The following is a 23,019-nucleotide window of genomic DNA, read 5'->3' on the forward strand; positions in this document are numbered from 1 at the left end:
GCAGGGCTGGAGTTCTTACTCGACTACTCTGATTAAGAAAAGGTCAGGTCGGAACCCACCCAGAGATACCAGCTCTAGGCAGAACGCTCCGAACAATAATTTGTTCCCGACAAAGTGACATTTTTCCAATTTGAGTCCAACATTGTTCAGAAGCCAGTGCAATCCCCTGGGGCGCCTCTCGCACAGATCTACAGTGGATGACAAACCAACAATATCATCGAAATAAAAAATCCAGCATGGGTTCAGTAAATTAATCCTGACAAGAATAAATTGAATAATCTTAGGGAAATGGCAAGAGCTCTGATTCTACCAGATGGCTTTTTTCTGTCACTTGCTTAGGTCCTTGGTGGCAGATTAAAAACAAACAAAAAAAAACCCTGCTTTTGGTATTGATTTTGTTAGTTTGTTGGTTAACACCTGCCACTTCTACAGGGGTAAATCAAAATAGGATATGGACTCTTCCCTGCAAACCCAATGTCTTTTCATTCGAGCAGAGAAGGGACGTTGTTTCGCCTGGGCTCAAGCAGACAGGGAGTTGCTGCTTCTTTTTTTTCCCCACCTTATTTCTAGATGGCATGTTCTAGGTTTAAAAATAATCCACGATTCTAGGTTTAAAAATAATCCACGATAAACTGAATCGTGAATATCCAGTTTCTCCTTATGTTTTCTTAGCAGGGAGAATTCTTAATAAGAGTAAGGGATATTTTGCTGACTCTCCATCCAAAGTCAATCAGAGGACTCAGCTATTGAAGGAAAGTGAAAGAAAATATCTCACGTAGAAATGACCCCACATCCCAGGACTGTGCCTTATAGATTGTCTGGGAATCATGTCTTAGCCTTGGTTTCCCTAAGAAAATACTGTAGACTGTGCGGCTTCAGCGACACGTTCCTGGTCTCCAGAGAGCTGATTTCTCTTCACTGACTTCCCTCTGGGTCCTGCTTGTATAGGTGGTGGAGAGAGGGAGAAGAGTGAAAAAGAGGGGGCGATGTCTTGTGTTACTTCTCATAAGGACCCCAATTCTATCTGATCAGGGCTCCACTCCTATGATCTCATTTTATCTTAATTATGTCCCTAGCAGCCACATCTCCAAATGCAGCCACCCTGGACAGTAGAGCTGTAGGGAATGAATGGGGGTGGGGCATTCCACTACTTCTGTAGCTATTTTTGCTATAAATGACCCTCCCTCTCAGGGCAGAGAGTGAAAGATGTGACCCAATTATCTACACTGATTAACCAGTATGATTAAAACAAAATCACCTGCATGTATTGGATAAGCCTAAAAAGAAGTGAGGAAGCGATGATGATGACGATGATTGTTATTATCATCTTACAGATGGGTAAACTGAGGCTAGTCAACTCTGGTTGGGTGCAGTGGCTCACACCTGCAATCCTAGCACTCTGACAGGCTGGGGCAGGTGGATTGCTGGACTCAGGAGTTCAAGACCACCTGAGTAAGAGTGAGACACCCCGTCACTACTAAAAAATAGAAAAAAATTAGCTGGGTGTTGTGGAGGGGACCTGTGGTCCCAGCTACTGGGGAAGCTGAGGCAAGTGGATCGCTTGAGCCCAAGAGTTGGAGGGTGCTGTGAGCTGTGATGTCACAGCACTCTACCTAGGGTGACATAGTGAGACTCTGTCTCAGAGGAAAAGAACAAAAACACTTGGAAGGAATGGAAAACATCTGGTATATCTGGTATTAGGGGCCACTTCTAGGTATACACTCAAGCGCCATCATTGTGTGAATGCTGGTGCGTTACCTAGGGGCTAATATCAATTGTTATGTAGCGACCTAAGCAAAACTGCCCTTATGGGTTGTTGGCATTGAGAGGCAGTGCGGGAAATCACTTGGCACAGTTCCTGGCCCCAAGGAGGTTTTTCAGTCCTTGTTGACTATTACAGTCCGATTCGCCAATAGGAAAACCCATTAATTGCTATATGAATCTTACGAATCTTCACCTTACAGTGTCGTGGCTTTTGTCCCACTCTTCATCTTCATGAACCTAGAGTCCTAGATGTTTCTGCACTTGCTTAATAAATCACCATGGTGATAGTTTTTCACTTTCATCAGCCTGCCCCAATGATCTATCAGCAGAGTAGACCCAACTACTTCTTGATGAGAAAGTAAACATTTGTATAGACTTAACCCAGACAGAGGCCCACTACTGTTTTGCCGTTTGCAGATCCCTGCCCTATCTGTTCAACTCCTTCTGTCCCTGCCTCCACACCCAGATCAGACGCCTTGGAATGGTCTTTGGTCACCCTCTTTCCCTCCCACCTTCAAGACCTCCTGCAGTAGCCCTCAAACTAGTCTCTGTGGTCACATCCTTAATTCCCGACTGCCTCTTCTGTTAAAACAGAGATGAGATCATGCCTGTCCTCTTTCTGAATGCTTTCAGTGAAAACAACAAGTGCTTAATGAGGAGGTGGGAAGATTCGAAGCCTTGTGCACTGTCAGTGGGCAAGGAAAATGGTACAGCGGCTGTGGAAATCCTTAAAAAGTTAAACCTAGAAGTAACACAGGATTCAGTAATTACAAGTATCCATCAATGGACTGCGCTTATGAATAGGTAACAAATGTGACCTACCCATATGGCGGAGTATTGTTCAGCTTTAAAAAGGCATAAAACTCTGACGTATGCCGTGTAGGGGGATCTTGAAACATTATGCTGACTGAAATAAGCCAGGCATGGAAGGACAAGTATTTACTGTAGGATTCTACTTACACAAGTGTTACTGGCTAAATCGCGTCCCTCCAAAATTCATGTGTTGGAGCCCTCATTCCTAATGTGACTATATTTGGAGAGTGGGTCTTTGCGGAGGTCATTAAGGTTAAGATCAAAAGGGTGGGGCCCTAATTCAATAGGAGTGAGTCCTTTTGAGAGGGACCTTTGGTGTCTCTCTCTCTCTTTGTACAGGGAAGAAGTGGCATCTACCAGCCAGGAAAGGAGCCCTCACCAGGAGCCCCAAAAGAACCTTGCCTTAAATGTCCAGCCTCTAGAACTGTGAAAAAATAAATGTCAGTTGTTAAAGCTGGAGCTACTTCAGCTCTGGTAAGGTATTTCTAGCAGGCTGCTACAGGTGTCAAGTTGGTGGAGACAGAAAGTGGAATGGTGGTTGCCAGGGGCTGGAAAGAGAGAGAAGGGAGTGGTGGTGTTTCACGAGGACAGTTTGAGAATGGAAAAGTTCTGGAGAGTGATGGCAGCAGTGGTTGCTCAACAATGTACATAATGCCTCTAAACAGTGCCCTTAGAAATGGTAAAATGCTAGATGTCCTGTTATGTGACAATGCTGAGTCATTCCTCACCTCTCTTGGAATAAAAGCCAACGTCTTCCTCTGATCTCCTGTTCCATTATTTCCCTCTCTTACTGCTCTCCAGCCACAGAGACCATCACCCTCTTGCAAGGTGGGGCCGGTGCATTTCTTTCTTGGGGCTCTATGCCCCCTCCATTGCCTGGGATCCTCTTCCCCACGTGGCTACTTGGTTTATTCCCTAACTTCCTTCAAGCTTTTGCTCAGTCACCACTTCTTTTTACATGTAAAACCTTTTTCTACACCCTCAGCAATTCCCAGTCCCTTCTCCAGCCTTTGTTTTTCTCCATAGCACATATTTTCTGAATGTCCTATACTGAGTGCTGTGTATTGTCTGTCATTCTTAAAAGAATGTAAACCTCACGGCAGGACCCTCCCTGTGTATTGTACATTACTGAGTCTTCCATGCCTAGGGCAAGGCCAGGTAGTCAGGAGGTGCTGAAGACATTTCATTTGAATGAGTAAATTAATGCCACAATTGCTTGTGAGAATGTGTCTGTCTCTCTATCTGATCAGTGAGTTCCTTGAGAATAGGAACTATGATTTTTTTCACCTTTCCATTCTGGAACAACAGGAAAATGTACATTAAAAAAGTAGGTGTGCAGTAAAGATGGATGGATGGATGCTTGGATGAGTGGGTGCATGAGTAGATGGTTAGATGGAGGAAGGATGGAGAAAGTGAATGGAAGACTGGATGGATTGGTCAGTGGGCAGTGGGTAGATGGATGGGTGGATACTGGGAGGGTGGATGATGGATGGATGAAGGGCAGAAGGATGGAGAGTGAATGAATGATTGGATGATTGGTGGATGGGTGGAAAGATGGAGGGTGGAGGAATGATTAGATGGTAGGGTGAAAATGGGTGATGATGCTTTTGTGTTGAAACAAGGTCCATCTGACTGTGCTAAGTTTGGGATGGGAGAGACATTAATCCAACTAAAGGCAGTCTCTGCTGGTATGAGCAGAGGTATCATGGGTGGATTATTTAATGAACCCTCAGTCCCTCTTCGTCGTGGCCTCTGATGCCTCGCTGCTGCCTTCCCCCCACACTGTCATGTAATAAAGCTCGCTTACAACACTCATATGTCTCCAATGCAAACATCACAGAATATACCCTGGTAAGTGCAATAAAGAGCAATGACTCGAGAAAGAACTGTTAGCGGCCTTATTATTTTAAAGGGCATTTCAGGGACACCGCTGAATGTTCTCTGACCACAAGTCTAACTCCCGTTCTTTCTCTCACTTTCTTTTCTCCTCCTCTCAGGATATCAAAGCCGACTGCAATACCTGCGTGGAAATAGAAGACAGAAAGGTGAGTCAATAGTTTTCATCTTTTGGGTTTCAAAGGAAACAAGAATTCTGTGTGATTTCAACCCAAGCGTTTAAGACGTCCTCCTTGGGTGATGGTTCGCAGGTGATTCATGGGCTATGAGACATTTGAAGACAATCATACTTAAAAACATTGGCCATTTCCCCTCCCTTGCAATCTGTGTTATATCTGATGGCTTCAATAAAGCATGGTTAACTTTGCAAAAATTTGGTGCTGAGTTTTGTTGTAGTCATATCCTTCTGTTCAGGAAAATGACTCATTTATCCTTTAATGCCTGTCACATTTTGGTAGAATATGGTTGTTGGTTACGATGTATGTATCACACGTAATTATATAATATGTATGTATACTGGGGAGTACATAATATTGGCTTCCCAGGGTGTGTTCCTGTATATCCGATCCATGCACTTGGGTGCGCAAAAGAGCCTCAATTTCCATTATGACACATTTGAGTATGAATAGCAACTACCCATTTGAGATTAAGGGGCCAAGGTCACTTCTTACATATTTGGAGTTCACCCCCCTGAAATTTATCTTCTTTGTTACACTTGGTGTTGAGCCCCTCAGGAAAAGCAGCTCTTAAACAGTTCTCATTATTTTCACAGCATCTCTTTATTGACAAGAGTTCACAAAAGTTTCTGTAGCAAAGTGTATCCCTGCAGGTCACATTTTACCCTTGACCCCTCAGATCCAAAGAGGTCAAACAAGTGGATTGAGAGTGTACCCCTCCTGGCTGCTTTGGGTGTCATCCCACAATTTTGAAAGATGTTCCCTCATTTCAGCTACACCATTCTTGTCACATGGGTTTATTATTTCAAGCAGAGGATTTCAGCTATGATTTCATGATGGCTCAGGTATGTCTGCTGATGAATAAGGCGGTTGAGGACTTTTCAGAACAAAGGTTTTGCTATTAAATAAAAAGCAATCAATCACCATGCACTATTTTGTGGGGTGTTAACCTTGCATCAGAAGCGATAATGATATGGTAGCTTAAATTCAAACTGCAGGATCCCGGCTTAGAATTGTGTGTTGTTGAAGTTTGCAGAAAAAGATGCTTCAGTTCCCGTTCACGTCTGCCACGTGTTTGGGTGCTGGTATATGTGCCTGTGTGTTTTGTGAGTTGCACAAATGCTGCTTAGGCCAAACACGTGTCCAAATGCCCACTAATGTTCTGCCCTGCCCGATGCTCAGGAAGTATGCTCCCTGGCCTGCTTCCAGAGTTCAGGATATTTCCACTTCCCGTGGACTTTCGTGGACTTCACAAGTGTGTTTCTGTCCAGTGTCTTGTTAAAATAAAACCTCTTTGTTGGTAGTGTTTGAAAGATGCAGTAGGGACTGAGGCTCTGACAAGGTCCATCACCAGCAAGGTCATTGCACTGCCAGGGTGAGCTCTGGGCAGCCTCTGGTCTCCCTCCTCAAACCCCCTTTGGTTTATACATCGTGAGGCTGTGATGCTGATTGCCCAGGTCCGCACCTGCTCTGGGAGGCTTCCTGATGCAGAGAAGTCATTTATGTTCATTCTGCACACGGTTTCAGCTCTTCTTTAAAGAGGGCAGCGCCTGCACACACAGACACACACATGCACACATCTGGGTGTTTCTGTGCTTTTCCACATGTTGGGTTGAGTCATTTGCTCCCAAGGAGGCCTCCTTTCTGAAAGATTCTCCACTTATTTTCTCAATTTGACTTCTGCACAAGACTGATAGAAAAATTACCAAATATTTGGCTGCAGTTAATTGGGGACGACTTAGTGATTTAAAAGAGAATGTCTATGGCAAATTCTCACTGTCTTACTTTCTATTCTATCTCTATTGAACAATGGAACTTTTTTGTTTCTTAAAAAACAAAAACAAAATAAACAAACAAACAAAAAAAAAACCTCTTAGCAATGTAGTAAATTCTATACAAAGGCTTTCGCTTCCCTGGGTCTCTCTATATGTTAGAAGTTGGGGCAAGGTTTTGGGAGGTGCTCTCCAGAGGGGAGTTCTTTCTCAATGGAAATTCAAGATGCGAACCCTAGTCAGTCCAGAGAGTCCCATGTCCCCGCCGGAGGGATGGCCTTCCAGCTCCGAGAAGGCACTCTAGTCTCTCTGTCACTCTGTACGATTATGAAATGTCACCACCGAAGTGGTGACATGTGCTCGTGTGTGTTGTATCCCTCTCCGTTCAATCCAAGTGCTTCTGGCAAAATCAGTAATTTGATACAGTGGAATGGAAGTGACAAGAGATGGCAGAGGTGCCAAAATAATAAGTAAACCTGTCTCTGAAGCGGCAGCCCCTTGGCCCGTGTGGATTTTTACGACTGCTGAGTGCTCCAGAGGAGAACCAGCAGAGTTTTCTTTAAAGCTCAATTTTCTTTAGTTCGGAAATCTTAACAGGACCCCTGTAGGACTGGACGGCTTCCTAAGAATACCATTCACTTTTTTCCTTTCACCTTCGCTTCCTGTCTCTTCCATTGTTCCCTATGTTCTGTATTTATAGATACATTTGTGTACTTCCAACTATACCTGTGTGTCAATTACGTTCTCTCTACAAGACTTTTAGAAAACACAAAATCTCAAGTTTTCTGTAGAGTCCATCAGAAGCGTTTGGTAGGGCCCTTTACCTTGAGATGAGTTATTTCCCCTTGAATCCTAAGCCAGATGGAATCTTGGAAGATGAACAGTGAATTTCAAGAGCTGAAGAGAGCCCTCATCTTAATGAAGAGGCATAAGATCATTCTTCTTGGTCTGCACATGGTCTGGGCTCTGAGACTATTCACAAAGGACAGGATTTTTTTTTTTCCTGTCCTGTTTTTTTTTCCCTATTATTTTTTTTATCCTAGAAGATCTATTTTTATTTTTAAATTTCAGATTAATATGAGGGTACACATGATTCGTTTATATTATTTTCATTCCCAAGGTCAAGTTCAAGTTGTAGTTGAGCCCTTCACCCAGGGGCTGTGCTGTGTACCCTTACATTGTGCACATTAGGTGGGAGCACACTGATCCCCCTTCGTCCTTGTCTTTCCATCCTCTCTCCTCCTCCCCTTGAATTGACGTGTTTTTCTCTTGTGTGGGTATGCAGTTTCATCTGTTGGTTTCAGATGAATATTTAGTCCATTGGATACTGCTTTTACATTTTTGTGATACTTCACTAAGAAGAATGTGCTTCAACTCCATCCAGGTTAATATAAAAGGTGTAAAGCCTCTATCATTTTTTATGCTGAACAGTATTCCATGGTCTAGATATACCATGGCTTATTAATCTATTCTTGTGTTGATGGGCACTTGGGTTCCTTCTATGTCTTGGGGATTGTGAATTGAGCTGCAGTAAAAATTCTAGTGCAAATGTTCTTTTGATAAAATGATTATTTTATTTCTTTTAGGTAGACACCGAGTAATGGGATTGTGGGATCCGATGAAAGGTCTACTTTTAGCTTTTCATGATTCTCCGTACTTTTTCTGCAGAGGCTGTGTTAGTCTGCTAACCCTCTAGGAGTGTAACCACGTCTGCAGCTTTGGGACTTTGTGATGTGGGCTGTTCTCACTGGGGTTAGGTGATAGCTCAGGGTGCTTTGTTCTCCTGTACCTAGGAAATAGAAGCCTCTTTTCTGTCAGGCCGACAGAAAGTTCATTGTCATTTGGAAACGCTTACCTGGTTGTTTGTGAGGGAATTCATAATGTGTACACCGGAGTGTACTTGTATGTTTCTCTTTTGCTTCCAAGCCCACCAATTAGCAGAGCCCTTACAAATGTACCTGTGCTCAGATGGGTTCCTGGCTGTTCCTTAAAATCTTTCAGAGGGTGTCACGAGGAGCCCTTAAGGGGCTAGTGGAGATTTGCTCCCTTATAAGGAAAGCGAGAGCACAGAACGTTTCCTCCCACAGGAGGAGGCCATGGAGCTAATACACCTTCAGCAGAGGCGACGGGAGGTAAGCCATCGCTCTGAGCGGCTGTGTGGCCTCGCCAGACCGCTCACATTTGACATTTACAGTACCTGTGCTTCTGCTGGGGAACGGAGGCATTTACATTCATTTTTATTTGTGGTGTAAAATCCATCTAAATTTCAATACTATTATGAAGACTGTGATTCAGCTGAGGAGAGGCGGATGGATCAGTGTGGGGAGAATCTGTCAGGTGGCGACGAGAGGCCATTTGTCATAGGCCATAAATGTGGTCAGGGCGGCTTCTTCTCACGTACTGCCTGCCTGGTGCGGCTAAATAGTTTCAGATCTTCTATAAAATTGCACAGAAGGAGTTTGAGTGGTTTTCAAAGTTACAGCGACTTTCAGACTGGGTTCAGCTGAAGCTGTGATTGGGAGACTGACGCTCTGAACTAGTCTTTTTACGATTCTTACTCTGATCCTCAGGGCCCCTGAATACTTGCAGCAGCCGTGTGTGGCAGACTCCACCGATATCCCCGTTTTACAGTTGAAAAAAATGGAAACTCAGAAAGGTTAGCTGAGTTGCCCTGGATCACGCAAGTTGTACCATGAGGCCAAGATTTGAACTCAGAGATGCTTACCCCAGGTTCTTACTTCCAAAGCTACCCCGCCTTACACAAAAACTAATAGTTAAATTTGTGATGTGTGCAAATTAAACATTCCAATGGATGAATTAGTGCCTGGACTGTTTTTTTTTTTTTTTTTTATTATTCATAGCTGAGTAAATGCTCTGGTCTTCGATATGGGCCAATCTTTCAGCTCCCGCACTGCAGCCCACCCTGGCTCACAGTGGAGATTCTTCATCGTCTTGAAAGTCCTGTCCCTCTGGTGAGCAGGGGATGCTGGGACATCTTCTGGTCTTGAGGACAAGACACCGTAGTTCTGGAGGTGAAGTTCTGGCTTCAGTCTCCAAAGACCTGGTTCAGCGTTGGCAATTTCAGCAGGATATATGGAAGGATTAAAAATTCTGTGCTTAAAACCCAAGAGGACACATAGGGAGTGGTTAAAATCATAGACTTTGGACTCTCCCACATAGCAGCTCTGTGATCTTGAGACGTTTTCTTACTTTCTGTCAGCCTCCATTTACTTACCTGTAAACTGGGGATAATAAAATCTACGTGAAATGTTAAGCTGAGGAATTGATGATACTGCAAAGTGTTTATGTAATGCCTGGTACAAAATAAGAATTCACTCAACTGTTGGTACCTTTTTATTTTTATTTTTGGCCCGTGTCTGTATCTATAGACATGCCATATTATTTATGATTCATTTTCTAAAATGGTCCCCAGAAAGTCTTATGGGAGTTCAGAGAAGTGGGTTCTTGAAGGCCTTGGAAGTATTTCACAGAGGAAGAGATGCTGGCAGAGGTCAGGAAATTACAAAGTCATGACCACCATGTCTAGGCGCAGGGATCATACGTTGGTGAAGGGAAGAGGGGAGTGAGTGAAGGATAATGTGGAGTAGTCTGGATGGTGGGGACCTGGGGAATGATGGCTGCACATCCTGGGAGTTGTTACTCAGCTACATGTGGTTGTGTGGAATACAGGTTAAGAGCTCCCCTCTTCTAAGGAAACCTGAAGGAAATTTTCCAAATAATTAAAAGACTTGAGATCTGTAGGCTAAATCTCAGTGGATTAGGAAGAGCTTGCATGCATATAATCCCAGGTGTGTGGGGTCTAACTAAGGCCCTTGTGGTAGAGAGGACAACCTGGGTAAAGGCACAGTGGTAAAAAAAGATCATGGCACGTTTAGGGTGGATTTGGGCTTATCATGCGTGTCCCAGAATGGCCAAAGGGGAACACCAGGACACTGAGTAGGTAGCAGATTATGGAGGATACTGCCTGCCATGCCAACAGGGCAGGGCTTTGTGTCACCTCTCCCTCCCTTGGGAGACAGATCCTTGCTGGATGGGGCTAGAATTGCATGGAGCTATAAAGGTACTTAAACTTTGTATGACTAACCCAGCCAAAGAGGAAGTCCCCAGGGAAGAGGAGGGGGCACAGCACTCAGGGCTGAGCCAGAAGCTGGCCTTGAGTGAGTGCACAGAAGTTTAAGACTTTGGCTAGAACAAGATTAAGTCAGCCAGGATGCTAAGGAATCATAGGGCTTTGTTGCCAGCCAGGTGCTCCCTCTTTAATGCTGTGTGATGGGGATAAACAGGAAAGTGCAGATGTCTCTTTGAGACAGCAATGGTGTTCGCTTTGCTATATACCCAGAAGTGGTGTGGCTGAATCACACAAGAGCTCTAAAGTGTGGAATATTATCCAGCCGTAGAGAAAGAAGGAAATGCCGCCATATGCAATGATGTGATGAACCTGGAGGGCATTATGCTAAGTGAAATAACCCAGACGCAGAAGGAACAAATACTCCATGATTTCACTGACACGTGGGATCTGAAAAAAAATTGCAAACTGTAGAAGCAGAGGGTGGAAGGGTGTTTGCCAGTGGCTGGGGTGGTATTCATCAAAGGGTACCATCTTCAGCTATGAGAGGATTAAGTTCTGAGGAACTAATGTGCGGCCTGTTGACAACAGTTAATGTATTTTATATGGGAAATCTGCTAAGAGGACAGATGTTGAGTGTCTCCTCACCATACACACAGTGACTACATACGATGATGGATACGTTACGTTAGCCTAATTGTGGTGATCGTTTCACAATGTGTAAATATATGAAAACATCACGTCGTATGCCCTAAACATATGCAGTGTTTCTTTTGTCAACCATACTCGAGTAATGCTGGTGGTAAAGGAAAGGAAGATGCGTACTGGGGGACCACATTTTCCTACAGGTTAGTATTGCCCAAGTGTAGGGGCCAGATATTGGGTGACAAAGGAACTGTCTTCAGTTGACTCACAGATATAGCATCGAATCATGTAGTGAGGAAGTGAGGAGGTTATTCCCTTGTCAACTATTTCTCAGACCTTGAAATTACGTCCAAGAGAATATTTTAGTGGTGGTGGTTGTTTTTGGTAATGAGTCTGAAGGTCGCAGAGACACAGAACCCTTGGCAGACAGTTCCAATAATGTAACTGTAACTTGGCATTCAGTTTACTTTTGAATTAGGATTACCATCTATTAATGACAAGGATACTGAACTTGCCGTTCACTTAAATGAGCTGGTTACCTTCTTTTACCGAAACTTAAATAGATTTCACTAAATCTTTTAAGAACAAAACAATTGAATTAAACAAAATCAGAGGAATATATAAATGATGATGCATTTGGATTGCAAGTAACCAAAGGTGAGGAAACACTGTTTTCTTATAGTGGGTTGGTGATCAGGGAAGGGATTCTGGCTAGCCATTCCGAAAGTTTCAAAGTCTACTTGTTTGCAGTGGGGAGCTGGAAGGGAGGAAGGGTGGACACAGGGAGGGGAGCAGAGTAGGGGGCAGACAGGAGGGTGAGTGTGAACTAGAGCTGTGCAAGATGGAGAGGAAGGTTTGGGTCTGGGAGAGAGTAAGTTCACATCCCTGTGACTTACTGACTCTGGCTATGGGTCATGGACAGTTTCATCCACTAACTTGGAGACCACTCAGATAAAGTATTTGTGTACATCATGAGGTATGAAGGTAATTGATCAACAATGGCAATGAATTAATTTCCTAGATTTCAGAGGTGCAGATGCCAGTGAGATTGATTGAGAACACAAAGCAATCACCGGGGTTGGTGCCTTCTCTTGTCCTGGCAATGGGAGTGGATTAGTCCTCTGGCCTAATCCCAGAACAAAGAAGAGGGAAGAGTCACTCCTTAATTGGAGGGCCTCCTTCCAGAATGGGAAGCATTCATGGAGAAGTTTCTCATTAAAGACCTAAGTGGGATACTTGACCCAAGTGAGGACAAAGGCTGCAGTGAGCACCCATCTGGGTGAGACTCACAGAATTCATCGTGGGATTGGATCTCTTTTCTGCTTCAAATGTCTTCTGTTTGAGGCTGACAATCTATATGCATTAAAAGAAAGCAGCTCCAAGATTACCCAAAGCCATTGCAGTGAAAATTAGAGCATCACTGAGGAAGGATTTTGAGGGTCAGTCTGAGAGAGGGCAGGTGGAGGGCAGCCTGGACAGGTTCATAGGAGGAGGTCTGGAGGCATGTCTTGGGTACTAAGTTGAGGTCAGTATATCTGGGGCTCAAAAAGCAGAGGGGAAAAGTGGTTTGAGATAAGGCCAGAAAGTAGACAAGTCACCTGGCAGGGAGAGCACTATGCCCTTTACTAACATTTATTTTATAAGATCGGATATTTGTATGAAGATAGTTCCATTGGGTTCTACTGCTTATTCATAGACTATGCTTATTCTTAACCTTTGGGGGCATCTACTAGTTCACCCTTGGCCCCAGCATCTCTGGCCAAACAGGAGACAGGGTGATCTCACACCAGCAAAGCCTTCCTTTTACTTGGTCTTTCTGTTTGTTCTGTAGTCTACATCTCATGCAAATTCCCTGAAACTGAGACTCATCGTCAGAGTAAGTAACCCTCACTCCCTACTATCGGGTGTGGCGCTCATTCTAAACTAGTGATCAGCCACCACTCACGCCTGGTCCCACCATCTCTGGCCAAAGGACGGTGCACAGTCCTCTAGCATCAGCAACGCAACTGGCGTTTATAGACTTGTCTCAGCTGCTTTGCTCAGCAGGAATTTGTAGATAGGATCTTGGTGGAACTTGGTGTGTTCACCATAAATAAACTTTGTGTTATTCTTGTTCTCTATTGAAAAACAAGACACTATAAGAGCTCAGAACGTGTAGCTCACTAATAGTCCAACTCAGCATCACTGTTGTTTAGACTTAGGGACCAGGACAATCAAGATGATAAATCCTAGCATCTTAGAGTTATGTGTTGAGAAGCCACAAATAGGAAGGGAGAACAGTCATCTCTAGAGAGACCCAAATGGTGGAGATAGGTTTCTGTCTAGAAATCTCCAGTGATTTTGTTCATTTCTACATTATTGACTTCAAAAGACAGTGTAAAGTCTAGAGGGTAAGAGTTGAGGCATTGAATAAATCTAGGTTTGAATTCTGTTCCCTCACCTAGCTGGGAGACCTTGAGTACGTCACATCAGCTTTCTGTCCACAGATATATTGTCTCTAAAATGGTAAATCATGTCTACCATGGCCTATACTCATGTTATAGGGCTGTGTTAGTCGTGACAATTTTTATTTGCATAATGGAAAACCAGATTGGATAAGTTTAAAGGAACAAATGATAGTTGTTGGGTAAAGTTCGGCTGTCTTCCGATGTAGCTGGATTCTTGTGTTTAAAAAGCACCAGGTGGCAGAGATGGAAACCCCAGGTGAGCCTTAGATTCTACCTGTAAAGAGAAGGACCTTATTTCCCATCACTTTCAGGGCAACCCTGGTTGTGATGCTCACTGGCTGAGTGGGAGTCCCTTGGCCCTGGAGGACAGTACTTTTCTTCTCTTCCTCCATCCAGACCCCAAGTAGAATGGGTCCCAGTTGAATGGCTTAAATGGGCTGAGAGTAGAGGGAGGCATAGTCCCCCAAGGAAACCTTGCCTGAATTTTTTTCTTTCCAGAAGACAGTTAAGGTAGAGGGGGGATTCAAACCCAGGAAGTCTTTGTTTGACTCTTAACCACTAGACAGAATTACCTCTGCCAAGGATGCTGCACAGGAAAAAGTAATAAATGCTTAATGCTGAACACGCTGCATGCCCAGCACATGGATAAGTGGTAGCTCTACTTGTGAGAATTATTGTAACAAAGCCCTTAACAGGGCAGAAGTAACCTGGGCCGAGTGCTAAATGCCATTCTGTGATGTATCTCTGCATTTAATTCCCTCTTAATCAGTCATCCTCAGGTATTACCAGGGGTCCTCAGGGGTCTGTTCTTCAGAACCATCAAAATGCCCATGGTTCCAGTTAGTGCTTCACTTCCCAGCACGACTGAGAGTTATTTTTGTAGACAAGAGCTTCTGACTCTGGGATGGGTCTCTGCACCTGCCTTTCATATTTTATCTGCAGGTTAACTCTTCTCCTAAACTCTGAAAATGAGTTGTTAGTCATACTTCCCTCTTTCATTTATTTTAGGAAAATTGGAGGGTGGCGGTGGGCTGGGAGAGGTGAGGGCAGGTAAAAAGTGTTAGAGCTTCAAAAATGGATGTATTATCAAGTTAAATTAGCCTCTAATGGGCCAGAAACCCAAAGGACAGATGATGAGGGATGCTGGGCACGTGCTGCGATGTCGTGGGCACAGATGTACTGCAGAGTGCAGTGGAATGCTGTTGAGGTAGAGTGGGCCATTCGTCTGATACACCTTCCCTTCAGCCTTGAAGTTGGCTTTGGGGAAAGCCGTCTAAAGAATCACAGGTGTAACAGAGTGGCTACGAGCTCTAACTTGAGATTCTCAAAGGCCCAGGTTTGAGCCCTCTCCTGGTCCCTTCCTGCTTAACTAAACTCTCGGTTGCTCAACTTCTCATGTAGAGTGGCAGGGAGGACAGAATCGTTTCTGGGATTATGGTGGGACTGAATGCACCAGCATACTTGGGGTTCTTAGCATCCTGACAAGGCACAGGATGTAACTTCCATAAGTGCAAACTGCCTTATTACTACACTTAGATTTCTCCTATTCCTTTTTCATCTTTGAGTCAGTTTCTTAGATGTATTGTGGGATCAGAAAAGGTGCCACTAGGACTACTTAAGAAAATAGCAAAGTAAATTACAAAGCTCAAACTAGATGCTAGGTCAGTCCCCAATGGCTTCTCTAAGTGTATCCTGTCGGTGTTTATCAATCTGAGTGAAGGCATGTAAGCAGAGTTGGAAAGCATAAATTAATTTGCAGAGCAGTGATTGGTAATAGACTGAATCTCTGGTGTCAATTCAGATTGATTGTGGCTGCATAAAATGCCCTGTTGATGAGGAGGTTGTGGCATCTGGGTTCTACCAGAAAGACTGCATGATTGATTAGTGATGCCTGCCAAGGATGAAGGAGTGGGAGCTATTGAACATGTGCCAGGTACAGGTTGTTTGTTCCTGGAACAGAATCTGGCAACTGATGAGTGAAACAAAGCCAAGTGCTCCTTGTTTAAGCCCAGACACACTCCTATTCTTTAGAGCCTACCTGTTTTCTATGTTATGGATTTGTAGCCTAATGAGGCACTGGGATTTTCATGGGTACAGCATGGCTTTTTCTTGTGTGGGGACAGAGCTATAACTTAGATCTTGCTTTACAAATGCAAGCAATGTGGCCTTTTCATATGTACCCTCAATCAGAATTAAAAATGGTTAAAAAAACAATTTAACAAGAGCATTATGTCAGGTGCGTGTAGAAACACTTTCTCAGGCACCTGAGAAGCCTGCATTGATTACGTTGATTACATTATGGTGATGATTTACTGACATCATCCTCAGATAACTCGGGTTATGTTTTGATGTCTTAATTTTAAAAGTGTGATTTGCCCATCAGACTATTTTCATCTCCTTGCAATAATTTATTAATTGGGGCTGAATTACGTACATCTTAAAACCATTCATTATAGCTATTATTTTCATTCGCCATTTGTTTTACTTTTAAAAAGCAAGTCTATCCTTTTGTGTCATTTTCAGAGAGATTTCTTTCTTTCAACTCTGAATTAAAATGCATTTAGGAAACATTTAATCAAGTACAGTGCTATTTTTCCAAGATGGTTCTGTCATCTTTTCTCAAAAGAAAAAAATAAAATAAAATAAAACCCGGCAATGACTTTTGTGGGATGAGTGGAGTGAGTGTTAATTAACTTTTCTCTCTCTTCAGTTGGTGGGTTTTATTATCCCGCTTCTTGATATGTGATTGGGTGACTTCACACTTTAGAGAGAAAGCATGCCCTGTCCAAATGTGATTTATGTTGTCTCTACTTTTGCACAGTTCAGCTGAAATTTTCTATATGTTGATCAAGGTCAGAAAACCTCAGGATAATGCCATCCATTTCAGCAACTAGGTTGCTGAAATAATTTTTGATGGAAGCTGATAGAGTAACAACGGTATCTGTGGGGAGGTCGGGGGAAGCACCCACATCTGTGTGCACACACCTACCGCATTAAACACATGTGTAGCTTTTACATTGACTTTCTGTCATTTACTAGGCTTTTTTGGACAGTCATTAGATTAGAATTTATTTTTGAGACAAGTCATCAAAAATACATCGTCTTTTTCTCTGGCCATTTTCAATGAAAAGCTATTAGAATTTGTAGATCGTCAGAGGTTTTTGGTATTTTCTTTGTTTGGTAGTACAATTGACAAAAAGTGCATACGTTCCAGGTGCATGGCTTAATGTTTTGATATTCATGGGATTGTGAAATAATCTCTGTAATCAAGCTAATTAATTTAATCATGACCTCATATACTAGTTTCCATTTTCTTTTTGTTCTGTGTGTGTTCGAGGGGGTAAGAACACTTACGTTCTACTTTCTTAGTAAATTTCATATTTCCTTTTTAACAAATGTTTTCTGGGTGGATAAGAAGGCAGGTCCTATAGAACAGAAAATATGTCAAGCCCAAGAAGCTCTGGTTTTTGGTGAAGAGTGAGGGGAGACGTGTGTCAGCAGGCAGCATCCAACCTGGCCAGGGAAGTTGCCCAGCCATTTGATTCAGTTAAGCAAGTACCCTGTTTCCCCGAAAATAAGATGGTGTCTTATTTTAAGGTGTGCTCCCAAAGATGCGCTAGGTCTTATTTTCAGGGGACATCTTATCTTTCCTGTAAGTAGGTCTTATTTTCAGAGGATGTCTTATTTTGGGGGAAACTGGGTAGGACCCAGGTTGTATATAGAACTAAATCAAGGCAATAATTGAAACACTTTACATCAACTCATACATCCCATCAGGATAGCACACTAACTGGCAACAAGGGAAAAAAATATATTTTTTAAAATTTTATATATTCAGATTGAGTTTTTATGTTGATCTAATTTATCACCTTAGAGATTGACACCTTAATTTTTCCCCATGACAGGGATGTCTTTATGGAGAAATCAACAAAGTCTGAAAGCTGAGGATTTATCAGAAAATCCACCCAAAGGAAAGCATGCATAGAGTCAAGTACAGATAAACAACTTTCCTTGATAGCTGTTTGAAATGTAAATTAAAGTCCCGGGATATAACAATGTCTACCTACAAAGTTAACCATGTTAACATAAAATAAGAACATTTATCTCTTCCAATACTGGTGAGGTTCTTTGCTGCGAATGTTGCAATTTGATGGAAATTATTTAAAAAGCGGAGTACTCATACCTGTGAACAATCACACAAATCATTATTTCTTGTGACCCAGTGTTAGCAAACATTTCTCATGATTCTGGTCCAATAGAAATGGAGCCTCCCGAACATACCTACCTTATCGTTTGACCAGCAGTGTCAAAATATTGGCAATGACTTAAAGGAAGGAATGATTTATCTTGAATACTAAATATGATGGGGTATTCTGCAGCTGTTAAAAATGATGAATATGTTTATGTCAGAGTTTCATAGAGTAATAATTGATATAATGATGAGTAACCACACATCCTGCAAAATAATGCATGCTTCTGATTATGATCTACAAAATATGCATCGGAAAAGGTAAATATTTATGTTTGTTTTATATTCAAATATAATGTCATTAATTTATGATTCATGAATTAGGAATTATGGCATAGTTAAAGAATTGAAAGTCTGTTGGAACCCACCTAGGACTGTGTTCGGGCAAGTTCTTGCTTTACGTCTGATTCCTCTCCCGTAAAGAAATTGATAAAGATGCCACTCACTTCTTAAGGTCATTGTGAATCTCAATCATAATGTATTTACATTACCAATCCAGTTCCTGGCACATAATTACTCAATGTGTACTTGTTAATAGCAGTGACATTGCTGAAAGCCACAGCAATCGAGGACATGATAAGTAATAGATATTCCTGTTGAAAATTAAGAGTTCACAGATGAAAACACTCTCTAAACAAGACACCATAGTCCATAACAAATGTTTCTAGAGAAAAATTACCAAGGGGTAAAACATATGAATTGGATAACCCCTACCATCAGGACAGCCCTGGAGAGAAGTCCTTATATATTTTGAAAGGCGGAGTAGAGTTCACAGGCTAGGTAACTGATTGAATCTACTGGGCATGTGCTGATCTTGGGTGCTGATTCAGGAGGGGTGAAGTTTTCTGGGTTATGTTTGTGTTTACTGCAGTGGAACCTGTCGGGGTTTGCAGCAACCGGGTCAGCAACTTGAAGGCTGATCGATGTGATGGTTACCACCTGAGTGGCCCACAGAGCCAGAGACAGGCCTCCCCAGTGTTCACCTTTCTGTTCCTTGGGTGAAAATTTCTCTCTCAAGCAGGAGTCTCCAGGCCTATTGTTATTCATGAAATTAAAGCAACTACGTATGTTCTTGAACTGTAACTGTCTATTTACATAGCATTCATTTCAGCCCTTTATTTAAGGGCAGCTATGTGTATTTTATTGGAAATCTGTTTTTGATACAATTATTAAAGAAATAACTTCCATTCTCTGCTTCACTTTGCTCACAGATATCATTCCAGGGCTACTGTGCCCAATACATTAGCCCCCTTTTTAAAAAATCAACTTACAACAATAATTCTGAAAGCTCGTAAAATTATGCATCACTGAGCGTTCATTCTAGCTTTCCACATTCCAAATTGTCTTTTGAACTGTTGAGATTGCTAGGTAGATATAATGGTAACTATGAAGTATCAATATCAAACACTTGATTTTAAATTACTTGATAATATGTTTGCTTATGGATTTCTATTAAAGGCTTAGACATTTGGAATTGGCGAAGTTACACAATAGTTATTAAACCCATTCAATTTCTAAGACTGTAAGTTCATCTCATCTAGTTATACTGGGATTGTAGGCTAAGCTACCATTATATCGAAATAGATATTTATCTTTAATTTATATTTGTGAGTCATTGGAAATATGAGTCCTTGAAACAGAGAGCTTCTTGGAATATTCCACCATGGAGCTTAGGGTTTACTGGAGAAATAGGCATAAAATATTAAATAACTGTAGTAGTAAGTTGACCACCCAAACACTTGGTCAACATACAGAGGTGGTCAATGTAAGGAAGTAGGCCTATGTGCTGATACGTACAGGTGGTGCATGGCTGGTCTATGAAAATTGGGTCAAGTGAAGGAGGTGGCCCAGGTAGGGAGGTGGTCAGCTATTAGAGCAGTGGTTCTCAACCTTCCTAATGCCGTGGCCCTTCAATACAGTTCCTCTGGGTCACAACCCCCAGGTTGAGAACGGCTGTATTAGAGGTTCTGCTCTACATAATTAGAATTGTCTTATGCATAAAGAAGCAAAAGTCTAGGGTTATGGGGTGACAGGGAGTGGGGAGAGAGAGAAGAGGGAGAGAGAGAAGGAAGAAGAAAGAGAAAAACACAAAAAGAGAAAGAATGAAAATTAAAGGAAGAAAATAAAAGGAAAAAAATCAATGAGGAATTTTCTGTTTTATGGGACAGAATCTCAGACTGGCACACAAGGCCAACTGACTTCAGCTGCTCCTTGACTCAAGTGGTCAAATGGTTCTGTAGAATTTCACCTCCGTGACTCTGAATCTCCTCCTCTGCTTTCCTTGAGTTTGGCATTACTGCTGGGAAATAGTGAGGCAGACATGGGAGCTCCAAGCTCACATTCTGCCAATTTGGCAATCCCAGTAGAAAGAGAACTCTTTCCCCAACAATCCCAACTTAACGCAAATTTCTCAGCACCGTCTCTGATGTCATGGGTCGGGAGCCCACTGAGTAAACCGAACCTCCCAGAGCCCAGCCAAGGGGACTGGGCTGGTGGCCAGCAGGCCTAGCTTGTGCCCGCACTCCTGGAGTGCTGACTGCATGCCAGTCCGACACTAACAGCTCTGTGGTGCTTCTCACCAGAGGTGGAGTGGATGTTGTCAGGTATCAGAAACAGTTACCTACACCAGACAGAGGTGCGATTTCTAGGTGGTCACTGATCTCTCACCACCCCCTCCCCCGACCAGCTGCTCATTATCTGGTTTCCAGCCTCCTCCTGGCCCATTCTGCAGAAGACAGCTTTTTCTCTGTCCACAGTCTAATCCTCAGAGGTCACCCTTTCCCTGCACAGTGCTGAAAGTTTCAGTCGTTCAAAAAGGAGCACAAACAGGAAATACAGGCTGGGTGGAAGGCCAGACCACCAGTTTCAGGGGGACAGGGGCTGCATGACCTGTGTACACAGCAGGTGCTTCACAGAGAAGAGGCTGTGGGTGTGAGAGATGAGCCACACGGTCATATGCACATAAAGTCCAATGTATACCTCTGGACAGAAAGTTACAACAGCCAGGAAAGTGATGCAGGAAAAACTAGCATGAGACATTTAGAGGAGAAATACATACTTGTTAGAGGAAGTGCATGCCTTGCAGGCTGAGAGACTAGCTGGGCTGCAGGCCTTTGTTGATGGACAGTTCCTGGCACCATAGGCACAGGATACAGTATTTGGCATTTGGAACTTTTAACAAATGTCAGCTCCACAAGCACTCCCCTGGAAATAGAGGGGGAGAGGTCCCCTTAAGGAAAAAAGAGGTCCTCAGAAGGCGTCACAGAAGGAAGACTGCAAAAGGAGGCCCAGGTGGGGCTGTTCTTATTAGATATGGGTGGAAAGATCCTGTACAGAGACTCCACCCACCCACACACACCTGTACACACACTGGGGTCTCACTGTCAAGGCCCCTGAGTCACAGCTGAGTGGGTTTCTTGGTTACACAGGTAGGCTTGGGAACGGTAGAGTGACAGGTGACAAGTGTAGTTCCTGGGAGTTCTAAGGAAGCCTTTCCACGATCAGAAGGGTGTGGGGGAGAATGTGAACTGGGGACAGAATATCATCCCACCCTCCCCTAAATTCTGGGAAGTCATGAGCCCCTTTCTGTTTTGTAGCCTCACCTCCCCCAGGTGGGTCCCAGCAGAGAGGTCAGAGCTCAGTAGTAGACACAGGTGCAGGGAGGCTGCTGTCATGGCCCAGAAGGAGGGAGGGAGGACTCAAATGGGGATGACGCCCTCCAGGTCATTGCACATTCTCTGCACATAAGAAATTCTCACATGTGTCCCATCAACATGTGAAATGTTTTGTATCAATTAAAAAAAAGTCCTAGAGTTTTCGCTGATGTTAACTCATTTTTCTGCACATAACTGGAAGACAAAAATGCTTCACAAAGAATAAAATCTACTTTTTTTTTTTTCCAGTTTTTGGCTGGGGCTGGGCTTGAACCCACCTCTGGCATATAGGGCCAGTGCCCCTCCTTTGAGCCACAGGTGCTGCCCAGGATAAGATCTACTTTTAAGCACTAAATACTTTCTACCTACAAGACCATTTGCTAATTGCTTTACGGGCATGATTCATTTAATCTGCTTATTTTAAAATGTAGATAGGTGCTTTTTTTTTTTTTTTTCAGATAATGAAATGGAATTGAGGAAATGTTAAATGAATGTCTCATGCTCGTGCAGGGACTAGGACAGAGGTTTGGTCCACCCCAGAGACCAGGGACTCTTCAGCTACTCCAAGAAACCACAGAATCAACAGTATCCAGCACGCCTGACGTTACTTAAGGCCTTGTTGCTACACATGACTGACGCTTGTGTGATACATATCTGTAGAAATACAAACACATATAAAGATGTAGATATATGTGGTATGTTTCCATGGAGACTAGAAGTCTGTTTTGTTACTCTAAGTTCAAAATGGATTTATTGCCCCCAAAAGGCTACCTACATCAAAAGGTCCAAAAAAGAAAGTTTTAAATATCCAGCATAAATTAAGAGCTTCATATCAAAAACATCAGGGATCGAGAATTAAATAAAAATTAAGCCTGGAAGCAGAGTAATGACCCAGCAGTTCATTATAGCCTTACATTTTCAATCAAAGATAAAATCTCATTAAAAGTATATCTTTTATTAGGGAACCAGTTTGGACTGCTCCAAAGTTTGGATAGCTTTATCCCACAGATGTATGAGCCATGAAATCTTTTTTCCTCTTTTTCTAACTTTAAAGATAGTGAGCTATTTATCTTCTGACATCATCATACAAGTTATTAATATAGAAGAAGAGGGAACAGAGATGGCAAAGCTTTTTGTATATCCACCAGTGACTTTTACCCCATAAAACTAAAGGCCTATTTATCAGGCGGGTTGCAATTTTAGGGAAGAATTTTTATATATTACTAGAATGATGAGTCAGTAAAGAACCACAGAGAACATCTAACCCAGTGCTGCCCAACAGAAATATAAGGCCAGCTGCACATGTACGTTACCATTTCTAGTGACACCACTTAAAAAGTGAGAAGAAACATATGGAATTAATTTAAAAAAAATAATTTATTTAAGCACTATGTCCAAAATATTGTCTTTTCACTATGTAGTTAATGTAAACGTTATTTAAAAGATACTCGAATGTATATCTGCCTATATATAAGTATATGAAAGTTTATCTATAGGTATATATAGGTGTCTACATA

At 42.7% G+C, this 23,019-nt stretch overlaps 1 protein-coding gene across 13 annotated transcripts in view; it reads left to right on the forward strand.

The window, feature by feature from the left end:
- Positions 1–23,019, forward strand: part of RBFOX1 (RNA binding fox-1 homolog 1) — a 2,283,260-nt gene that overhangs the window by 1,311,228 nt on the left and 949,013 nt on the right. For all 13 annotated transcript variants that reach the window (XR_008373346.1, XR_008373347.1, XM_053556410.1 and 10 more), the window contains one exon: positions 4,575–4,622. Coding sequence is in view for 9 of the 13 variants with exons in the window: in XM_053556410.1 (XP_053412385.1) it covers positions 4,575–4,622 (48 nt within the window). In the remaining 4 variants the exon portion in view is untranslated. The remainder of the gene's footprint in view (positions 1–4,574; positions 4,623–23,019) is intronic.

The sequence above is a fragment of the Nycticebus coucang genome, chromosome 12, assembly GCF_027406575.1.
Source record: "Nycticebus coucang isolate mNycCou1 chromosome 12, mNycCou1.pri, whole genome shotgun sequence".
In the NCBI taxonomy this organism is placed as follows: Eukaryota; Metazoa; Chordata; class Mammalia; order Primates; family Lorisidae; genus Nycticebus; species Nycticebus coucang.